General features: G+C 40.2%; 2 protein-coding genes and 2 long non-coding RNA genes across 5 annotated transcripts; 2 read left to right on the forward strand and 2 right to left on the reverse strand.

Moving 5' to 3' along the window:
* The first annotated feature begins 55 nt into the window (after positions 1 to 55).
* Positions 56 to 9172, forward strand: LOC113658511 (sulfotransferase 2B1-like). The gene is made up of 6 exons (XM_047808570.1): positions 56 to 223; positions 615 to 823; positions 6412 to 6538; positions 6626 to 6720; positions 8165 to 8345; positions 8490 to 9172. Exons 1-6 carry the CDS (start codon positions 85 to 87, stop codon positions 8594 to 8596), a joined length of 858 nt encoding a protein of 285 aa, XP_047664526.1. The 5' UTR covers positions 56 to 84; the 3' UTR covers positions 8597 to 9172.
* A 489-nt stretch (positions 9173 to 9661) lies between these two features.
* LOC113658604 lies at positions 9662 to 10121 on the reverse strand. The gene is made up of 2 exons (XR_007139499.1): positions 10061 to 10121; positions 9662 to 9941 (listed from the first exon to the last, which is right to left on the reverse strand). It is a non-coding gene; the product is annotated as an uncharacterized LOC113658604 (long non-coding RNA).
* Positions 10122 to 10221: 100 nt separating this feature from the next.
* On the reverse strand, positions 10222 to 11131 carry LOC125140228. The gene is made up of 3 exons (XR_007139497.1): positions 10880 to 11131; positions 10635 to 10800; positions 10222 to 10553 (listed from the first exon to the last, which is right to left on the reverse strand). It is a non-coding gene; the product is annotated as an uncharacterized LOC125140228 (long non-coding RNA).
* A 116-nt stretch (positions 11132 to 11247) lies between these two features.
* LOC113658501 (sulfotransferase 2B1-like) lies at positions 11248 to 15852 on the forward strand. Of its 2 annotated transcripts, none has more exons than XM_027171036.2 (6): positions 11248 to 11372; positions 12131 to 12339; positions 13349 to 13475; positions 13570 to 13664; positions 15312 to 15492; positions 15641 to 15852. In XM_027171036.2, exons 1-6 carry the CDS (start codon positions 11279 to 11281, stop codon positions 15745 to 15747), a joined length of 813 nt encoding a protein of 270 aa, XP_027026837.2. In that variant the 5' UTR covers positions 11248 to 11278; the 3' UTR covers positions 15748 to 15852. The 2 variants fall into 2 exon arrangements, with proteins under 2 accessions (XP_027026837.2, XP_027026828.1); XM_027171027.2 differs by lacking the exon at positions 11248 to 11372 and adding an exon at positions 11472 to 11733.
* The last annotated feature ends 3207 nt before the right edge of the window (positions 15853 to 19059 follow it).

Consider the following 19059-nt stretch of genomic DNA (forward strand, 5'->3'; position numbering starts at 1 on the left):
GTAACAAGTATAGCCCGGCTTTAAAACATAGAACAATAAAATACAGCTGGTTTATTGCTGATTTGACTAATACCTCCGGTCAGAATGTGCATCAACGACCTGTATTTGCTTTATCATGGACTTTTATTACCAAAGATTGCACACAAAGACGACAGTTTGAAATATTTCGAGTCGTTTCAAGTGCAGGACGATGACGTGATTGTAATTACTTATCCCAAATCTGGTATGTGATTTACTTTTTCTGCTTTTTAAAATTAATTGCTTAAAAGTCGTTTTGTTTAAATAAATAAATAAATAAATAAATAAATAAATAAATAAATAAATAAATAACAATGCATATTGATTAATGCAACCCACACTACACTTACAGAACATTTCTTTTTAATACTATTTCTGAAATTCACTTTTTTTACAACATTATCGTTTCGGTCGGACAAGGGTGATCAACATTAGTGTATGTTAAAAATAGTAAATGTGTATTAAACTCCATTTTATAAGAAATTATTATTTTTCTTGAAGTGTTTTTGATTTATATTTTTGAAGCCTTTGTATTTTCCTCATATTCCAACCAGCAACTGAAATGTGCTTGAACAGTACCACTCAATCTTTTTCAGGTACAACATGGATGCAGGAAATTCTTCCCCTGCTTCTGAATGGAGGGGATTTTACACCAGTACTGACCATCCCCAACTGGGACAGAGTGCCTTGGCTTGAGGAGACACGTGCTGCTATAATTGCAGAAAAGCTGAGTGCTCCACGGGCCTTCGTTTCTCACATGCCTTATCATCTGATGCCTTCCTCTTTCTTCTCTTCTAAGGCTAAGGTAAAAAAAAGAGATAAATGACTGAGTGAAGGCTCAGAAAGAGTTGGCTTTTGATTTAATGTGAAAAATATCCCAATGACTTTTAGTATCTAGGGAACCATTCACATAGTAACCATTCTTTCTTGGGAAAATGCTCCAGATGTATTGCACATGGATCTCCCATGTTCTGATTAGTTCTGGTCGTTCCACCGGCCATTCAGCGACATTCTGATTCTTCTCTTGAAGCTGATTCATAGTTGACTGTTGAATTTGTGCTTTGTGTCAATATCATGCTGGATGGCCTTATCTTCAGCTGACTAATGGAAGCCTGTACCAAAATAGATATTTAGAAATTTGAAGCTATTCATGAGTTCTTATATCTTAAGCCGCAGTCCCATCTAAAGAGAAGCAGCCGTAAAGTGGAAAAACTCTTCACTTTGAGTGTTTTGTTCTTTGAGGAACAGCAGATTTTGTGCCAAACCTATGTCTTTTTATAACAGCAAAGGATTCTACTTTGGCCTCACCAGACCAATTACATGTCACATGGCTTGGATGGTGATATTTATTCTGTTTAGCCATGCTACACCAAAGCCTAGATATGTGAAGAATATGAGAGAGTGTTTCATCTTGTAACATACCTTAAGGTGTGAATTGGGGGCCGGGCTTACCTATTTAAATTGAAGTTTGTCAGTATCTCTCTCTAAAATTAGTGTCTAGTACTGTTCGATATATTCTACCATATTCCAAATTCCTCTAATATTTTGCACCTTGGGACTGAGAGAAATACATTTTCGATTCTTTTTTGTGTATATACTGTACATGTGAAAGAGTTGACAATAAAGAAAAACTTGAACTTGAACTTGAATATTACTGTCTAGTACTGTTCGATATATTCTACCATACCTTAATTCTCACTCTTGTTTGACTACAAATATGTGCCTTAAACCCAGCTCTGTACTCAAGGCCTACTCTCGCAGACGCTCTCATCCACAGTGCAGAGGTCACAATCCCAGAAATCCTCATCTACCCTCCACTGTTGTGTAAGTTTCAAACAGTGGTGGTAGGTGGGCTCTAGAATTGTCAATCTGCTGTAAAGAAAGCTGATTTTAACTCTGCTTTAACTTCCCATTATTCCTTTGATTTCCTTGCGCTGAGACCTGGATATCCCCACAGAACACTGCTACACCAGCTGCTTTATCCTCTGCCTATGCTTTCTCTCACTCACCACGGGAAACAGGCAGGGGTGGTGGTACAGGTTTATTGTTGTCAAAGAAATGGTGCTTTACACCTCTTCTCTTCTCTCATTTAACCATCTCTTCTTTTGAATTCCATGCCATTTCATTTACCTCTCCAATCAACCTTGTTATCATTGTTGTCTACCGCCCTCCTGGTCCCCAAGGAGACTTCCTGGAAGAAATGGACTCACTGTTTAGTGCTTTTCCTTCCGAAAGCTCCCCCCTGACGGTGCTTGGTGACTTCAACCTCCCCTCTGACAAGCTATATTCTTCTTCCCTCCTGTCTCTTCTCGACTCATTCACCCTCACACTCAACAGCTATGTCCCCACACACAAAGGAGGCAATGTCCTGGACCTGGTTTTCACCCGTCCTTCTCCAGCTACAGACGTGACTGCTACCCCATACACGTCTCTGATCATCACCTGGTATCCTTCACCATCACTCTACCTATCCTACCTAAAACTACCTCTCACCCCCTCGTTCTTACCCACCGCAACCTTCACTCTGTCTCCCCTTCATCTGTAGCTTCTGGCACTCTTTCTTCCCTTCCTGAGTCTTTTTCCTCACTACCCTTGGACTCAGCCACATATACTTTCCTCTCATCTCTTTCCTCAACTATGGACTTCCTCTGCCCTATGTTCACTAAACCCAAGAAAACTTCTTGTTCTGCTCCTTGGCTTTCAGATGTGCTGCGCAACAATCGTAGAGAGCTATCATCAGAGAGAAAGTGGAAGAAATCACAGCTTGATGCAGATCTTGATTTTTACCGAACACTTCTTGTCAAGTTCTCCTCAGATGTGACTTCTGCCAAGACTTCCTTCTATAAGGAAAAGCTTGAAGCTTCCTCACATGGCCCTTGGAAATTCCACATCATCTCTTCTCTGCTAAACCCCCCGGCTCTACTTTCTTCATCCTCCCTTACTGCAGAAGACTTTGCTTCTTTCTACCAGGAGAAGATTGAGGAAATCTGCCGGACCTTCACTTCAGCCCCGACTGCACTTACATCTCAGAGTATGGATTCCCCTACACCTTCGTTGTCACACTTCTCAACTGTGGCAGCAGAAGAGATTTTACAACTCATCCAGTCCTGCAATCCTACCACCTGCCCATTGGATCCACTTCCTACCACTATGCTCCAGACTATCTTGCAAGACCTTTTGCCCTTCATTTCCACTATCGTCAATAGATCCATAGCATCTGGCCAGGTACCAACTACTTTCAAGAGAGCAAGGGTTATTCCCATCCTAAAGAAACCTGCTCTGGATCCATCAGACATCAGTAACTGCAGACCGGTATCACTTCTCTCATTTCTTTAAAAAATTCTTGAACGCATTGTCTATAATCAACTGTCTGTCTATCTCTCACAGAACAACCTACAGAGACAGTCCTTTTGGAAGTCTCTGAGAAGCTACATGCTGCTAGATCAGCCAAACTGTCATCCGTCCTTATCCTCCTTGACCTTTCAGCAGCATTTGATACGGTCAACCACAAGACTCTCTTATCCACCCTCAAGAGTCTTGGGATTTGCGGATCAGCTTGGGAATGGTTTGCTTCCTACCTGGAAGGACGCTTATATCAGGTAACATGGAGGGGAGTGACATCTGCTCCACGCAGACTCTCCACTGGCGTCCCACAGGGCTCAGTACTTGGTCCTCTTCTTTTCTCCCTGTACAGTATACTCACTCTCTTGGTGAAGTTATTTCATCACATGGGTTCACTTACCACTGCTATGCTGATGATATACAACTTATCTTCTCTTTCCCACCCTCAGATGCCACAGCTTCTGACCGGATCTCAGCATGTCTGGCAGAAATTTCATCATGCATGACTGCTCATCAGTTAAAGCTCAATCCTAGCAAAACTGAACTGCTGTTCATCCCAGGTGATTCATCCCCAGGTCATGATCTTGTTATATCCTTGCACAATGATCTGATCTCCCCTTCAGCCACAGCTCGCAACCTTGGGGTAACCATGAACAATCAACTGTCCTTTTCCTCCTATGTTGCTAATGTGTCTCGCTCATGTTGGTTTCTTCTCTACAACATTAGAAGGATTCGGCCATTTTTGTCCACACAGACTGCTCGGGTACTTGTTCAGTCTCTTGTCATTTCTAGACTGGATTACTGCAATGCACTGCTGACAGGTCTACCTATGAACGCAATCCGTCCTCTGCAAATGATCCAAAATGCAGCTGCCCGGCTTGTTTTCAACCTGCCAAAGTTCTCGCATACCACCCCCCTGCTGCGATCCCTCCACTGGCTTCCGGTAGCTGCACGCATCCGATTCAAAACACTGATGCTGGCCTACAAAGCCAAAAATGGACCAGCTCCTTCTTACCTCAAAGCCCTCATCATTCCTCACACTGCAGCACTGCCCGACTGGTTCCACCATCTCTCAGGGTAAGAGGCAAGTGTACTACAAGTCTCTTCTCTGTTCTGGCACCAAGGTGGTGGAACGAACTTCCCCTAGAGGTCCGGACAGCTGAGTCACTGGCTATTTTCAAGCGGCGGTTGAAGACCTACTTATTCAGGAAACACTTCAACTAGCACTTCTTTCCTTATCTTTTGCATTAAAAAAACAAAACAAAAAAAAACCTTTGACACTTTTTCATTGTAACTTTGAACAAATGTTTTAAACTCATGGTATCTTAAGAATGTAACCTAGTGACCAAGCATTGATGTATTCAATGTTAGAGATTTAAGCACTTATGTACGTCACTCTGGATAAGGGCGTCTGCCAAATGCTGTAAATGTAAATTTAAATGTAAATGCCAAGAGTGACTAATACTAATATTTTGCAGTAATCAGATATTACTGCAGCTCCTTTACAGTTGCTGTTGGTCTCTTTGCAGTTTCTCTAATTTATAGAGACATCCTTTGCTTGTTAATGCTACTGCGGTGTCACATTTTCTCCAGTTGTTGATGTTGGACTTCACAGTGTTCCATCTGTTTTTGAAATTTGTAGCCATCTCCTGATTTGGCAGTTTTTAACAAACAAATGTTTTGTAAGCTCTGGTTTGAAAGGAAATCATTATAAAAGTATCATGCCATATTATAAAAGTGGTGGCACACTTGTACAACCAAGAAATTGTATGTTTTGCCTAACATTTTCATTTCTGGCTGCTATTTCAAATTAAATGTGAGAAAAACTTAACCACAATTTTAACAGCACTTTTAGACTCTATATCAGGGGTGGGCAAATTTTTTGACTCGTGGGCCACAATGGTTTCTAAAATTTGACAGAGAGGCCGGGGCAGAATAAGGGATTGGTATTTTCGTGTGAACTAATATAAATTAAATGTAAAAACCATTACATGAAAAGATTTGGTCTTTAACAGGCAGCAAAACACCATTGTGCTTAGTTTATTGTAAAAATTGTTTTACAAATTTATTAATTTAATAACGTAGTAATAAACTCCCATTCAGTTTCAGTGGGAACAGTGTTGTTGGTCTCCTTTTTTTGCAACTGCATCAATGTCTGGCGTTATATTGTGACAATTCTCAAGATAGATCCGAGGTGTTGGTCAGTTAACTTGGATCTGTGACGGGCTTTGTCGATGTTCATGACTCTGAATGTCTGTTCACACACATAGGTTGAACCAAACAACGTCAGCATCTTCTGTGCCATCCTCCGGACTTTTGGAAACGTGGCTTCTTTAAGTGAAACATAAAAGTTTGCCTTTGCTCTCCGGACACAAGAGACCTGCTGTCTCAACCATAAATTCTTTTAAAAATTCACCTTCGGAGAAAGGCTTACTGGCCTTTGCTAATTTGAATGCCAGCAAAAAAAACTTGCCTTAGTACTTGACTCTTGAATCGCAGTTTGTCTATGAAAAAGGTTTTGCTGAGTCTGTAAATTAGCCGTCAATCTCTGAGCTGCAGCCGCCCGTTCTTGTGGAGACTGTTTACTAGCGTAGTTAGCATGTTTTGTGGGAAAATGACGGCTGATGTTGTATTCTTTAAAAACTGCTACAGTTTCTTGGCATATCAGACAAACAGTTGTTGATCGGACTTCAGTGAAAAAATATTTTGTTGTCCACTCTTTATTGAACACCCGGCACTCACTGTCTACTTTTCTTTTCTTCGGTCCGCTCATTTTTAGTGAAGGGCTGAAAGTGCAAAGCGACAAAATGAAGTAGAGAGTAACCGTAATGCATCACACTCAATGGTCAATGTCTTCGGGGTGTGCCATCTGCTGGGGAAAGATGGGAATTACAGCTAGGTAAAATGATTGTGGTGTCTTTATAATAAAATTTTATTTAATAATATAAAGTGGACAAGTTCGGCGGGCCGGATTAAAAAGCCCAAAGGGCCGTAGTTTGCCCATGTCTGCTCTATATATTTACTTATTTATCTATCTGCTTTTATCTGTAGGTCATTTATGTTTCTAGAAACCCAAAAGATGTCCTGGTTTCCTCTTTTCATTTCCATCAAATGGCCAGCTTTCTGCATGACCCAGGAACCTTGGAAGAATTTGCAGACCAATTCCTAGCAGGGAACAGTGAAAAATCTGATCTGTACTCCACACAATGCTATCATGGTGACAGTTTTATCTGTTGAACACTGTTATGTGAATTTGTCTGCTCAGTCATGTTTGGAAAGTGGACAGATCATGTGAAGAGCTGGAGAAACACGGATCTGGGTGACAGAATTTTTTACGTCACTTACGAGGAGATGATTCAGGTAAAGTGTTTCCATACAGATGATGCTATAGAATTGGAGGAAGTTGACTGGTTTTTACTTCCATGCTTGATCAGTGAGATCAAGCTGACTGCAGAGACAAGAGAAAAAGCTTTAACAGTCCAGCTCATGTGTATGTATTGTGTAGCAGTAGTTGGGTGAGGAGCGCTTGTTGTTTTAAAGTCAGGTCCAAGCCATCCCAGCAGGAGAGGGCATTGGCGTTGCCATGCTGAGCCATGGGTTGGTTGCCCCTTGTCACTCTGGTGTCGCTGTCCTTCGCCTGGGTGGGCATGTGGCGAAACTTAATGGTGAAAGCCTCCCGTTCTACCGTTGCATACTTCTTCTCTGCAGGGCTTCTGGTTGATGTACAGGATGGGGTTCTCTTCCCATTTGAAACACTGTGAAAGGACAGCACCTAATCCCTCCCCTTTGTGCTGCAGATGAGCCTCCCGTTCTACCGTTGCATACTTCTTCTCTGCAGGGCTTCTGGTTGATGTACAGGATGGGGTTCTCTTCCCATTTGAAACACTGTGAAAGGACAGCACCTAATCCCACCTCTGAGGGATCCATCTGCAGCACAAAGGGGAGGTCAAAGTTTGGGTTGTATGGGACGGGGTCACTGATGAGGGCCGTTTTAAGGGCTTGGAACCCACACTCCACCTCACTGGTCCACTGCTCCGGACTGGTTGCCCTTTTTTAATAAGATCTGAGAGGGGAGTTATCAAGTTATCAGGGTCAGAACTAGATAGTTTTTTTGGGTGCACCGTCAATCCTGCCCTTCATAGGCTAGCCAGAACCTCCCCTAGGTGGTGTATGTGATCAGACCAGGTGGAGGAGTGGATGACAATGTCATTAAGGTTGGTGGCTGTGTGGGTCCAGTGTGACTTCAGGACATTTTCCATAAGACGTTGAAAGGTGTGATCCAATGGAGGGAGTAGCTGTCAAACTCAGACTAGCGATTGAGTCGCTGGAAGTCGTTACATAGGTGTAAGGTGCCATCTGTCTTTGAAACAAAGATAGGGCTTGCCCAAGGACAGTTGGACTTGTTAATGAAGCCTTATTGGAGCATTTGAAGATTGGATGAACATATCCACCTCGGCCTCAGAAGCTTGCTGTTGAGCCTCCGGTACTCAATAGGGCTGCTACCGGACCACCACTCCCGGTAGGGGTCTTTATCTGCAACAGACGACACAGATCCATCACAAGGTGGGATGTACAATGGGGTACCTTGATTTGTGAGGATGTCCTTTGGAACTTCAACCTGACTAAAGAGAAGCAGTATCTCTTTGGTGATGTTGTGTCAGGTAGCCTTTTGTACAGGAAGTGGTCTTTCGTAGGGGGACTGCCTCGGGGTAACTTTCCAATAAAAACATGTTTTGTAGTTTTGTAGTTACATACTGTAATAATCATTTAGAAAAAGAGTGATCTGTTACTCTTTGACTTTCAGGATCTGCATGGTGTTCTCGAACGCATGTTATTCTTTCTTGGTAAGTGCCTGAGCAAAGACGTTCTGAAGTGTGTGACTGAACACTGTGAGTTTAGAACTATGAAGCAAAACAAAATGTCCAACTACTCGCTGGTGCCAGAGGTGGTAATGGACACCAAGAAGTCTACTTTTCTCAGAAAAGGTAGCGATAAATTTAGAGACATTTTTGCCACTCTATTTTATTATTGTATGTAATATTTTATTTACATTCCAAAAAAGGAAATTTCTAAAGTAGTTTCTAGGTAATGGAATGCCTAATTCTTGATTTCTGTTTTTTCCCCATAAGGAATTGTTGGAGATTGGAAGAATTATTTCAGCCCAGAGTTGGAGTCGAAGTTCAACACAGCAATTTGTGAAGAATTAAAGGGAACTGACATCAAATTCGCCATATAATTGTCATAATGCTATTATACCAAAGTTTGTGCTTATAATTTCAATTATAATTTATGATTTTTATTTTATGTTCTTTAAACAAAAACAGTGCTTATACAAATATGTCCTGTCTCTCAACCCCACAGTACAAGCAAGAGAATTAAAAACATCCAGTTAACTAATATATAAATCACCCTCACAACGCCACTTGACAAAACCCGTCATGTTTTCTAACAAATCATCTGAATATGTGGGGACAAAAGTTGCTGTGAACCAGGCTGATGAAAAGTAAGAGGGAGCAGAGGGCCACCAGTTAACGCTTATTTTACACGTTCATTCTGCTATACACAGATTTAAAACTTACAAGCTGTTAAACCGAACAGTACCTATTCCAGTAAGCAGGTGGCACTGTTGCTAGAATACAGCCATTCACTGGAAGAGTGAGATACTAATGCAACTGTTGGTGAGTCATAAACATCCTTTCCTACCTTATCAACACCCCTGGTTTTTGGGCCAGTGAGACGATGTCATTAATCTGTTGTATTTTTCTATTTTATCTGTCTCAATATTAAAAATAAAATATACAGAATAACCCGATTTCGGTTTGGTTAATGTAATGCAACAGCTAATCAGATGGCAGTTCATAGTTTGTACATTGTTCTAAATATTCACGTTAGGAAGCCTGAAAAGCTGACATCACATAGAAAAGAAAAGCACCCAAAAATGATGATGAATTCAGGGTATTTAAATTATATTTCATGTTACAGACAAGCAGTAGAAGCACTGCATTACTTCCAGCAGACATGCACTATTCTACTGCACTACAGATTTGTTTCTGTAAGAGTCCTAAAGGTTTTGACATTTGGGCCTTGTTTTGGTTCAGTACCTGAATTACTTAGTAAATGTCTTAAATACAAGATAGTGTGGCCAGATGGCAGAGGGAGGGTATTAATTTAAATGATTTAAGAACCCTAAAGGGTTAACAATGCCCGACTACACCACCCTGGGAATCTCACCCAAGGAATTAATTGAAAATACTGTGCACAAGTTCCCCACTTTGTGGCAAATTGACAATGGAGACAGAGGTACTGGTATAAAAATGGAACACTGTTTATTGAATGTAATGACAAAGGAAATCTAAAATGCATTCACTTGTAAAACCACAATCACACAAATGGTCCAGAAAACACAAGGAGCTGCAGCCTAGGCTAAATGACCGGTCGTACAGGCCTTTACTCTACGTACACTGCAAACTTACACCACTCCCAAAAGCCCCAGTGCACACGGTAAATCACAGCAGACCGTGAGGAAACACCATCACCACCTAAAGACTTCAGCCCTGCTCTTCAGAAAAGGTCTGCAGCTCCTGTAAAACAGAACAGCACACACAAAAATGTTTAACAAGGTTTAGGCAGGCAACACAGCTGACACTTAATGCCTGCCAAACACACAATAACAAATTCCATCCATCCATCCATTTTCTACCGCTTATCCGGGGCCGGGTCATGGGGGCAGCAGTCTAAGCAGGGATGCCCAGACACTTCCTCCAGCTCTTCCGGGGGAATACCGAGGCGTTCCCAGGCCAGCTGAGAGACATAGTCCCTCCAGCGTGTCCTAGGTCTTCCCCGGGGCCTCCTCCCGGTTGGACATGCCCGGAACACCTCCCCAGGGAGGCGTCCAGGAGGCATCCGAAACAATAAATTAACAAAATTAAATCAAATTAAAGAATAAAGAACACAAAACCAATCGTCACTGGAACAACAGAGAAAACAAATAATCTCACCAGTACATTGGCAAAGATACAGAGATTAACCAAAAATAACTAATAAAATCAATTAAATAAAAACACAACTGGACCATCTAAGTGCAAAAGAGCACTCCCACACCATTAGCGGATTCACAACCGCATAAAAATGGCATTCACGAACGTTCAACGAAGAACAAGACAGCGGTGACGTCACTGCATGCCCCCATCACTCTACAACACAGGGAAAACTAATCATGTTAGCCAATCACCATAAAACATTTATACAATAAAACCCACATGAATCAGACCCACCATATAACAGGCGCAGGGACCCGGGAGTCAGTAGAGGTGAAGATAATACTCCATAGTTGCAATGCGAAGTATAGTTTCAGTTTAATCATTCAGCTGGTGAAGCTCAGGATACACGAGGGAAAATAACAGTCGTCATCCGCCCATAACACGGCATTGTATTTATTGACTACAATAAACGCACGAGTTACTACCGAAACGCAAGTACATCAGCACGCCATTACAAACATTAACATGCATAACATTACCTGAATATGGTCGCATAAACAGATGTGAGACACACACCACGAACAATACGTCAAAGCCACGATATCTGCAGCCACGGAGATGACTACAGTTGCTGCGATCGTCCTGCGAAGCAAAATCCCAACAGCCCTCAATCCATGACACGGGATCCCGGGAAGTGACGCTCGTTTAGGTCCCACATGCATGTTGTTTATATAGACATAATCCAACCTCCTCTATCAGCACCAACCAATGAATAACCTAATGCCCAATAATCACTTACCGACCTCCACCTGCCACAATAGCAAGGTAAATTGTTTAAACATTTATTTTTAATTTGCTGTCCCTCAGATTTGGGCCTTGTTTTGGTTCAGTACCTGAATTACTTAGTAAATGTCTTAAATACAAGATAGTGTGGCCAGATGGCAGAGGGAGGGTATGAATTAAAGTTAGTTGAGGAGATGAGAATTCACTCCAACCCTCAGCTGCCCAGGGTAAACATTCAAAGTACACACTGTAAGACAAAAAGGGTGTGTGTGTGTGTGTGTGTGTGTGTGTGTGTGTGTGTGTGTGTGTGGAGGGGGGTGGAGGGTGGTGGTGGTGGTGATGGTTTATAAAGAGACTACTGCTTTTACTCATCTCCCACTGAGAAATTTAACAAGTATAGACTGGCTTTAAAACATAGAACAATAAAATACAGCTGGTTTATTGCTGATTTGACTAATACCGCTGGTCACAATGTGCAGTAACGACCTGTATTTGCTTTATCATGGACTTTTATTACCAAAGATTACACACACAGACGACAGTTTGAAATATTTTGAGTCGTTTCAAGTGCAGGATGATGACGTGATTGTAATTGCTTATCCCAAATCTGGTATGTGATTTACTTTTTCTGCTTTTTAAAATTAATTGCTTAAAAGTAGTGTTGTTAAAACAAACAAACAAACAAACAAATGAACAAACAAATAAATAACAATGCATATTGATTGATGCAACCCACACTACACTTACAGAACATTTTTTAAAATCCTATTTCTGAAATTCACTTTTTTTTACTACATTATCGTTTGGGTCAGAAAAAGTTGATCAACAATAGTGTATGTTAAAAATATTAAATGTGTCATAAAACTGTGTTTTTGACTCCATTTTATAAGAAAGATAATTTTTTTTCTTGAAGTGTTTTTGTTTTATTTCTTGAAGCCTTTGTATTTTCCTCATATTCCAACCAGCAACTGAAATGTGCTTCAAAAGTACCACTCAATCTTTTTCAGGTACAACATGGATGCAGGAAATTCTTCCCCTGCTTCTGAATGGAGGGGATTTTACACCAGTACTGACCATCCCCAACTGGGACAGAGTGCCTTGGCTTGATGGGAGACGTGCTGCTGAAATCGCAGAAAAGCTGAGTGCTCCACGGGCCTTTGTTTCTCACATGCCTTATCATCTGATGCCTTCCTCTTTTTTCTCTTCTAAGGCTAAGGTAAAAAAGAGATAAATGACTGAGTGAAGGCTCAGAAAGAGTTGGCTTTTGATGTAATGTGAAAAATATCCCAATGACTTTTAGTATCTATGTAACCATTTGAATAGTAACCATTCTTTCTTGGGAAAATGCTCCAGATGTATTGCACATGGATCTCGTGTTTTCTGCCCAGTTCAGGTCGTTCCACCGGCCATTCAGCGACATTCAGATTCTTCTTTTGAAGCTGATGCATAGTTGAATGTTGAATTTGCACTTTGTGTCAATATCATGCTGGCTATATCAATACCAGTCCCAGCTAAAGAGAAGCAGCCCAAAAGTGTGATGCTGCTATCACCACTCTTCACTCTGAGTGTGGTGGTGTTTGAGGAACAGCGAAAAAAAATTTGATTTTGTGCCAAACTTATGTTTTAGAATAACACCAAGTTTCTACTTTGACCTCACCAGACTAATTACAAGCCACATGGCTTGGATGGTGATTTTTATCTTGTCTAGCCATGCTATACCAAAGCCCAGATATGAGAGAGTGTTTCATGTTGTCACATGCCAAGAGTGACTAATACTAATAATTTGCAGTTATCAGATATTACTGCAGCTTCTTTACAGTTTCTGTTTACAGTTTCCCTAATTTATAGAGACATCCTTTGCTTGTTAATGTTACCGCGGTCTCACATTTTACATCTGTTTTGGATACTTGTAGCCATCTCCTGATTTGGCAGTTTTTTAACAAAGAAATGCTTTGTAAGCTCTGGTTTGAAAGGAAATCATTATAAAAGTATCATGCCATATTATAAAAGTGCTGGCACACTTGTACAACCAAGTAATTGTACGTTTTGCCTAACATTTTCATTTCTGACTGCTATTTCAAATTAAATGTGAGGAAAAACTTAGCTGTGATTTAGCTTAGATTTTATTAGTTTTATTTTTTTTCTGTCAGAAAACCTTGCAATTTTAACAGCAGTATGTAGACTCTACAGTATATATTTTCGTATTTATCTACTTTTATCTCTAGGTCATTCATGTTTCTAGAAACCCAAAAGATGTCCTGGTTTCCTCTTTTCATTTCCATCAAATGACCAGTTTTCTGCATGACCCAGGAACCTTGGAAGAATTTGCAGACCAATTCCTAGCAGGGAACGGTGGGTGAAAAATCTGATCTGTACTCCACACAATGCTATTATGGAGACAGTTTTATCTGTTGAACACTGTTATGTTGTGAATTTGTCTGCTCAGTGATATATGGAAAGTGGACAGATCATGCAAAGAGCTGGAGAAACACGGATCTGGGTGACAGAATTTTTTACATCACGTACGAGGAGATGATTCAGGTAAAGTGTTTCCATACAGATGATGCTATAGAATTGGAGGAAGTTGACTGGTTTTTACTTGCATACTTGATCAGTGTGATCAAGCTGACTGCAGTGACAAGAGAAAAAGCTTTAACAGTCCAGCATATGTGTATGTATTGTGTAGCGGTAGTTGGGTGAGGAGCGCTTGTTGTTTCAAAGTCAGGTCCAAGCCAACTGCTGCTGGGGCCCATGAAAGCAGTGCATCCCAGCAGGAGAGGGCATTGGCGTTGCCATGTTGAGCCATGGGTTGGTTGCCCCTTGTCACTCTGGTGTCGCTGTCCTTCGCCTGGGCGGGCACGTGGCGAAACTTAATGGTGAAAGCCTCCCGTTCTACCGTTGCATACTTCTTCTCTGCAGGGCTTCTGGATGATGTACAGGATGGGGTTCTCTTCCCCATTGAAACACTGTAAAAGGACAGCGCCTAATCCCACCTCTGAGGGATCCATCTGCAGCACAAAGGGGAGGTCAAAGTTTGGGTTGTATGGGACGGGGTCACTGATGAGGGCCGTTTTAAGGGCTTGGAACCTATACTCCAACTCACTGGTCCACTGCTCCGGTCTGGTTGCCCTTTTTTAATAAGATCTGAGAGGGGAGTTATCAAGGAAAAGTTAGCAAAAGTAAACAAAATTCTGGTAATAGCCCACTAACCAAAAAATGGCATACACCTGTTTTTTGTTGTCGGGTGTATTCCAAGGACCTCCTCCAACTTTTTGTCTTGTGGCTTTAGAAGGCCCCATCCAATATGGTATCCTTGATATTGGGCCTCATTGGCCAGGGACAGAACTAGATAGTTTTTTGGGTGCACCGTCAATCCTGCCTTTCATAGGCTAGCCAGAACCTCCCCTAGGTTGTGTATGTGATCAGACCAGGTGGAGGAGTGGATGACAATGTCATTAAGGTTGGTGGCTGTGTGGGTCCAGTGTGACTTCGGGACATTGTCCATAAGACGTTGAAAGGTGGAGAACCTGGTATTGACAGTGGCCGCTGGCGGTGCTAAAGGCAGTCTTGGGTTGCACATCTGGTGTCATGGCTACCTGCAAGTAGCCCGTGGTCCGGTCTAAATTGGAGATGAACCGGGCTCTCCCCAGCCTCTCCACCAGGCCTCTGATCCAATGGAGGGAGTAGCTGTCAAACTCAGACTAGCGATTGAGTCGCTTGAAGTCATTACATGGGTGTAAGGTGCCATCTGTCTTTGGGACAAAGATAGGGCTAGCCCAAGGACAGTTGGACTTGTTAATGAAGCCTTATTGGAGCATTTGAAGATTGGATGAACATATCCACCTCGGCCTCAAAAGCTTGCTGTTGAGCCTCCGGTACTCAATAGGGCTGCTACCGGACCACCACTCCCGGTGGGGGTCTTTATATGCAACAGACGACACAGATCCATCACAAGGTGGGATGTACAATGGGGTATCTTGATTTGTGAGGATGTCCTTTGGAACTTCAACCTGACTAAAGAGAAGCAGTATCTCTTTGGTGATGTTGTGGGAGGTAGCCTTTTGTACAGGAAGTGGTCTTTCGTAGGGGGACTGCCTCGGGGTAATTTTCCTATAAAAGCATGTTTTGTAGTTACATACTGTAATAATCATGTACAAAAAGAGTGATCTGTTACTTTTTGACTTTCAGGATCTGCATGGTGTTCTCGAACGCATGTTATTCTTTCTTGGTAAGTGCCTGAGCAAAGACGTTCTGAACCGTGTGACTGAACACTGTGAGTTTAGAACTATGAAGCAAAACAAAATGTCCAACTACTCGCTGGTGCCAGAGGCGGTAATGGACACCAAGAAGTCTACTTTTCTCAGAAAAGGTAGAGATAAATTTAGAGAGACATTTTTGCCACTCTATTTTATTATTGTATGTAATATTTTATTCACATTCCAAAAAAGGAAGTTTCTAAAGTAGTTTCTAGGTAATGGAATGCCTAATTCTTGATTTCTGTTTGTTTTCCCCATAAGGAATTGTTGGAGATTGGAAGAATTATTTCAGCCCAGAGTTGGAGTCGAAGTTCAACACAGCAATTTGTGAAGAATTAAAGGGAACTGACATCAAATTCACCATATAATAATTGTCATTGCTATTATACCAAAGTTTGTGCTTATAATTTCAATTATAATTGGATATTTTTTATTTTGTTCTCTAAACAAAATAAACAAAAACAATGCTTATACAAATATGTCCTGTCTCTCAACCCCACAGTACAAGCAAGAGAATTAAAAACATCTAGTTAACTAATAGATAAATCACCCTCACAACGCCACTTGACAAAACCTGTCATGTTTTCTAAAACATCTGAATGTGTGGGGACAAAAGTTGCTGTGAACCAGGCTGATGAAAAGTAAGAGGGAGCAGAGGGCCACCAGTTAGCGCTTATTTTACACGTTCATTCTGCTATACACAGATTTAAAACTTACTCATCAAGCTGTTAAACCGAACAGTACCTATTCCAGTAAGCAGGTGGCACTGTTGCTAGAATATGGCCATTCATTGGAAGAGTGAGATAATAATAATGCAACTGATGGTGAGTCATAAACATCCTTTCCAACCTTATCAACACCCCTGGTTTTTGGGGCCAGTGAGACGATGTCATTAATCTGTTGTATTTTTTTATTTTATCTGTCTCAATATTAAAAATAAAATATACAGAACGACCTGTTTTTTTTTTTGGTTAATTTTGTTAATGTAATTACTGTGTGTTTCCTCTGGTGGTATTGCAGGGGCAAGAATTCCCTGTAGTAATGCAACAGCTAATCAGATGGCAGTTCATAGTTTGTACATTGTTCTAAATATTCACGTTAGGAAGCCTAAAAAGCTGAAATCATCACATAGAAAAGAAATGCACCCAAAAATGATGATGAATTCAGGGTATTTAAATTATATTTCATGTTACAGACAAGCAGTAGAAGCACTGCATTACTTCCAGCAGACATACACTGTTCTACTGCACTGCAGATTTCTTTCTGTAATTTTACATTTGGACTTTGTTTTGGTTCAGTGCCTAAATTACTTAGTAAATGTGTTGTGTTTAAACATTTATTTTTAATTTGCTGTCCCTCAGATATTATACCAGTTAGTTGAGGATATGAGAATTCACTCCAACCCTCAAAGTACACACTGTAAGACAAAAATGGTGTGCATGCGTGTGTGTGTGTTTGTGTGTGTGTGTGTGTGTGTGTGTGTAGGGTGGTGGTGGTGGTTTATAAAGAGACGGCTGCTTTTCAAATTTTATTTGAAAAGCAGCCCAGAGTTGGAGTCGAAGTTCAACACAGCAATTTGTGAAGAATTAAAGGGAACTGACATCAAATTTGCCATATAATAATTGTCATAATTCTATTTTACCAAAGTTTGTGCTTATAACTTCAATTATAATTGGATATTTTTTATTTTATGTTCTTTAAACAAAATAAACAAACAAAAAAGTAGCTGAACTCACCCAGAACATAAACAGTTTATTGCTAAATTACAATTTGCAGAAACACATCAGTAACTCGTTCTTAGTTTTGCTAGTCAAAAGATTAGTGATTATGCAAACATTTCCTGTCTCGCAACCCCACAAGCAAGAGAATAAAAAACCATCTTGTTAACTAATTTGCTGTGAACCAGTCTGATGAAAAGTAAGAGGGAGAAGAGCACCAGTTAACACTTATTTTACAGGTTCATTCTGCTATACACAGATTTAAAACCTACTCGTCGAGCTGTTAAACATAACAGAACAGTACCTATTCCAGTAAGTAGGTGGCACTGTTGCTAGAATACGGCCATTGGACAGTTATTCATTCATTCATTCATTGGAAGAGTCAGGTAATAATAATGCAACTGTTGGTGATTCATAGATTAAGTGGCAAAGCCCCAGTTCATAGTTTGTACATTTGTTCTAAATGGTGATGAATTCACGGTATTCTAATTATACAGGCAGTATTCAGAAGCACTGCATTACTTCCAGTAGACATACACTATTCTACTGCACTACAGATTTGTTTCTGTAAGAGACATTTGGACTTGTGTTTGCTGTTGTTTGATTTGCTGTCCAACATACCACAATATATTACAGTATTACAATTAAATAAATAGATGACAATTCACCTCAACCCTCATCTGCACACTGTAAAAATTCAATTACACACTGTAAGAAAAGTGGTTGTATGTGTGTGTGCTTACATGCATGTGTGTTTCTTATAAATAGAAAGCTGCTTTCTCTCATCTCCCACTGAGAAAAGAAATAAGTATAGGCAGCCTTCAAAGCGTAGTACAATAAAATACAGCCGAATTGTATAACGACTTATAGTAATTTAAGTATTATGAGTTCCAAACCCAGGTAAAGTTACCTACATTTTACATATGGTAATGTGACCTACTATTGTCTAACCACTTTCAACTATCAAATGAATTATATCGATCGATTATATTGTCTGCTCAAGTATATAAAGCAGTGATTGTGCCACGTGATGTTAAGACCCCTCACCTGAAGGTTGGATTAGAGAGCAGCCCAACTATGCATTAAACTGATCCTTCCACTTGTTTGACTATTACCTACGGTCATAATGTGCAGCAACGACCTGTATTTGCTTTATCACAGACATTTTTTTACCAAATATTACACACACAAATCTTTTTAGTCATTTCAAGTGCTGTACGATGACGTGATTGTCTTTTTTAAAATGTTCTTCTCACTACAGTCATGACTCAAAATTTAAAATAAATAATGCACATTGATTACACTACACTACACTAATATTATTTTATATTCATGATCACACCCCCCCCCCCCTTCGCTACATTACCGTTTGGGTCATGCACAGTTAGTAAAAGATGATCAAAGTTTATGCTAAAAATCATAAATGTGTCATAAAAATGTGACTGCATTTGGTAGGAAATTAGATTTTCCTAAGTGTTTTTCTTTCTTTTTTGAAGTGTTTGTATTTTTCTCATTTTAATACTCTCTAGTACAATACAATCTCTTTAATTCCTCACTAGTAATGTATGTCTAAGGCAAAACAGAAATACAGTAAAAAAAAAAAAAAAGTAGAAAAAGTAGACTTAAATTGCTATTGAAAATATGTAAACAAATTTATATTCTTAGCTGGAAAATTGTCTGCACTCTGATTTTCAATACAAATGTCACCATAGATTTAATAATTATGACTGTTTAATAGTGATTAGTTACTGACAAGTCACTAACATGATTTTATTTCGTGATGGGTACTCAGATAAATAATTAGTAAAAAAAATATAAGTTGAAAAATAAATGTTTTTATAGCATTACTTGACAACTGTTATGACCGGACACTCATGGCAATTTACAATTTTTTTAAATATATATATTTTTATTTAAATGATTTATTTTATATTTTGAGCATATTCTACACAGAAAAACAAC

Source organism: Tachysurus fulvidraco, chromosome 25, assembly GCF_022655615.1.
Source record: "Tachysurus fulvidraco isolate hzauxx_2018 chromosome 25, HZAU_PFXX_2.0, whole genome shotgun sequence".
NCBI lineage: Eukaryota > Metazoa > Chordata > Actinopteri > Siluriformes > Bagridae > Tachysurus > Tachysurus fulvidraco.

Excerpts from the sequence above, each read along its gene's own strand:
- LOC113658511 (XM_047808570.1), top strand. The coding sequence starts at position 85 with ATGTGCATCAACGACCTGTATTTGCTTTATCATGGACTTTTATTACCA. Across the intron at positions 224-614 it reads AATTACTTATCCCAAATCTG|GTACAACATGGATGCAGGAA; the intron begins GTATGTGATTTA and ends AATCTTTTTCAG. Across the intron at positions 824-6,411 it reads TCTTCTCTTCTAAGGCTAAG|GTCATTTATGTTTCTAGAAA; the intron begins GTAAAAAAAAGA and ends TTTTATCTGTAG.
- LOC113658501 (XM_027171027.2), top strand. The coding sequence starts at position 11,595 with ATGTGCAGTAACGACCTGTATTTGCTTTATCATGGACTTTTATTACCA. Across the intron at positions 13,665-15,311 it reads CGTACGAGGAGATGATTCAG|GATCTGCATGGTGTTCTCGA; the intron begins GTAAAGTGTTTC and ends TTTGACTTTCAG. Across the intron at positions 15,493-15,640 it reads GTCTACTTTTCTCAGAAAAG|GAATTGTTGGAGATTGGAAG; the intron begins GTAGAGATAAAT and ends TTTCCCCATAAG.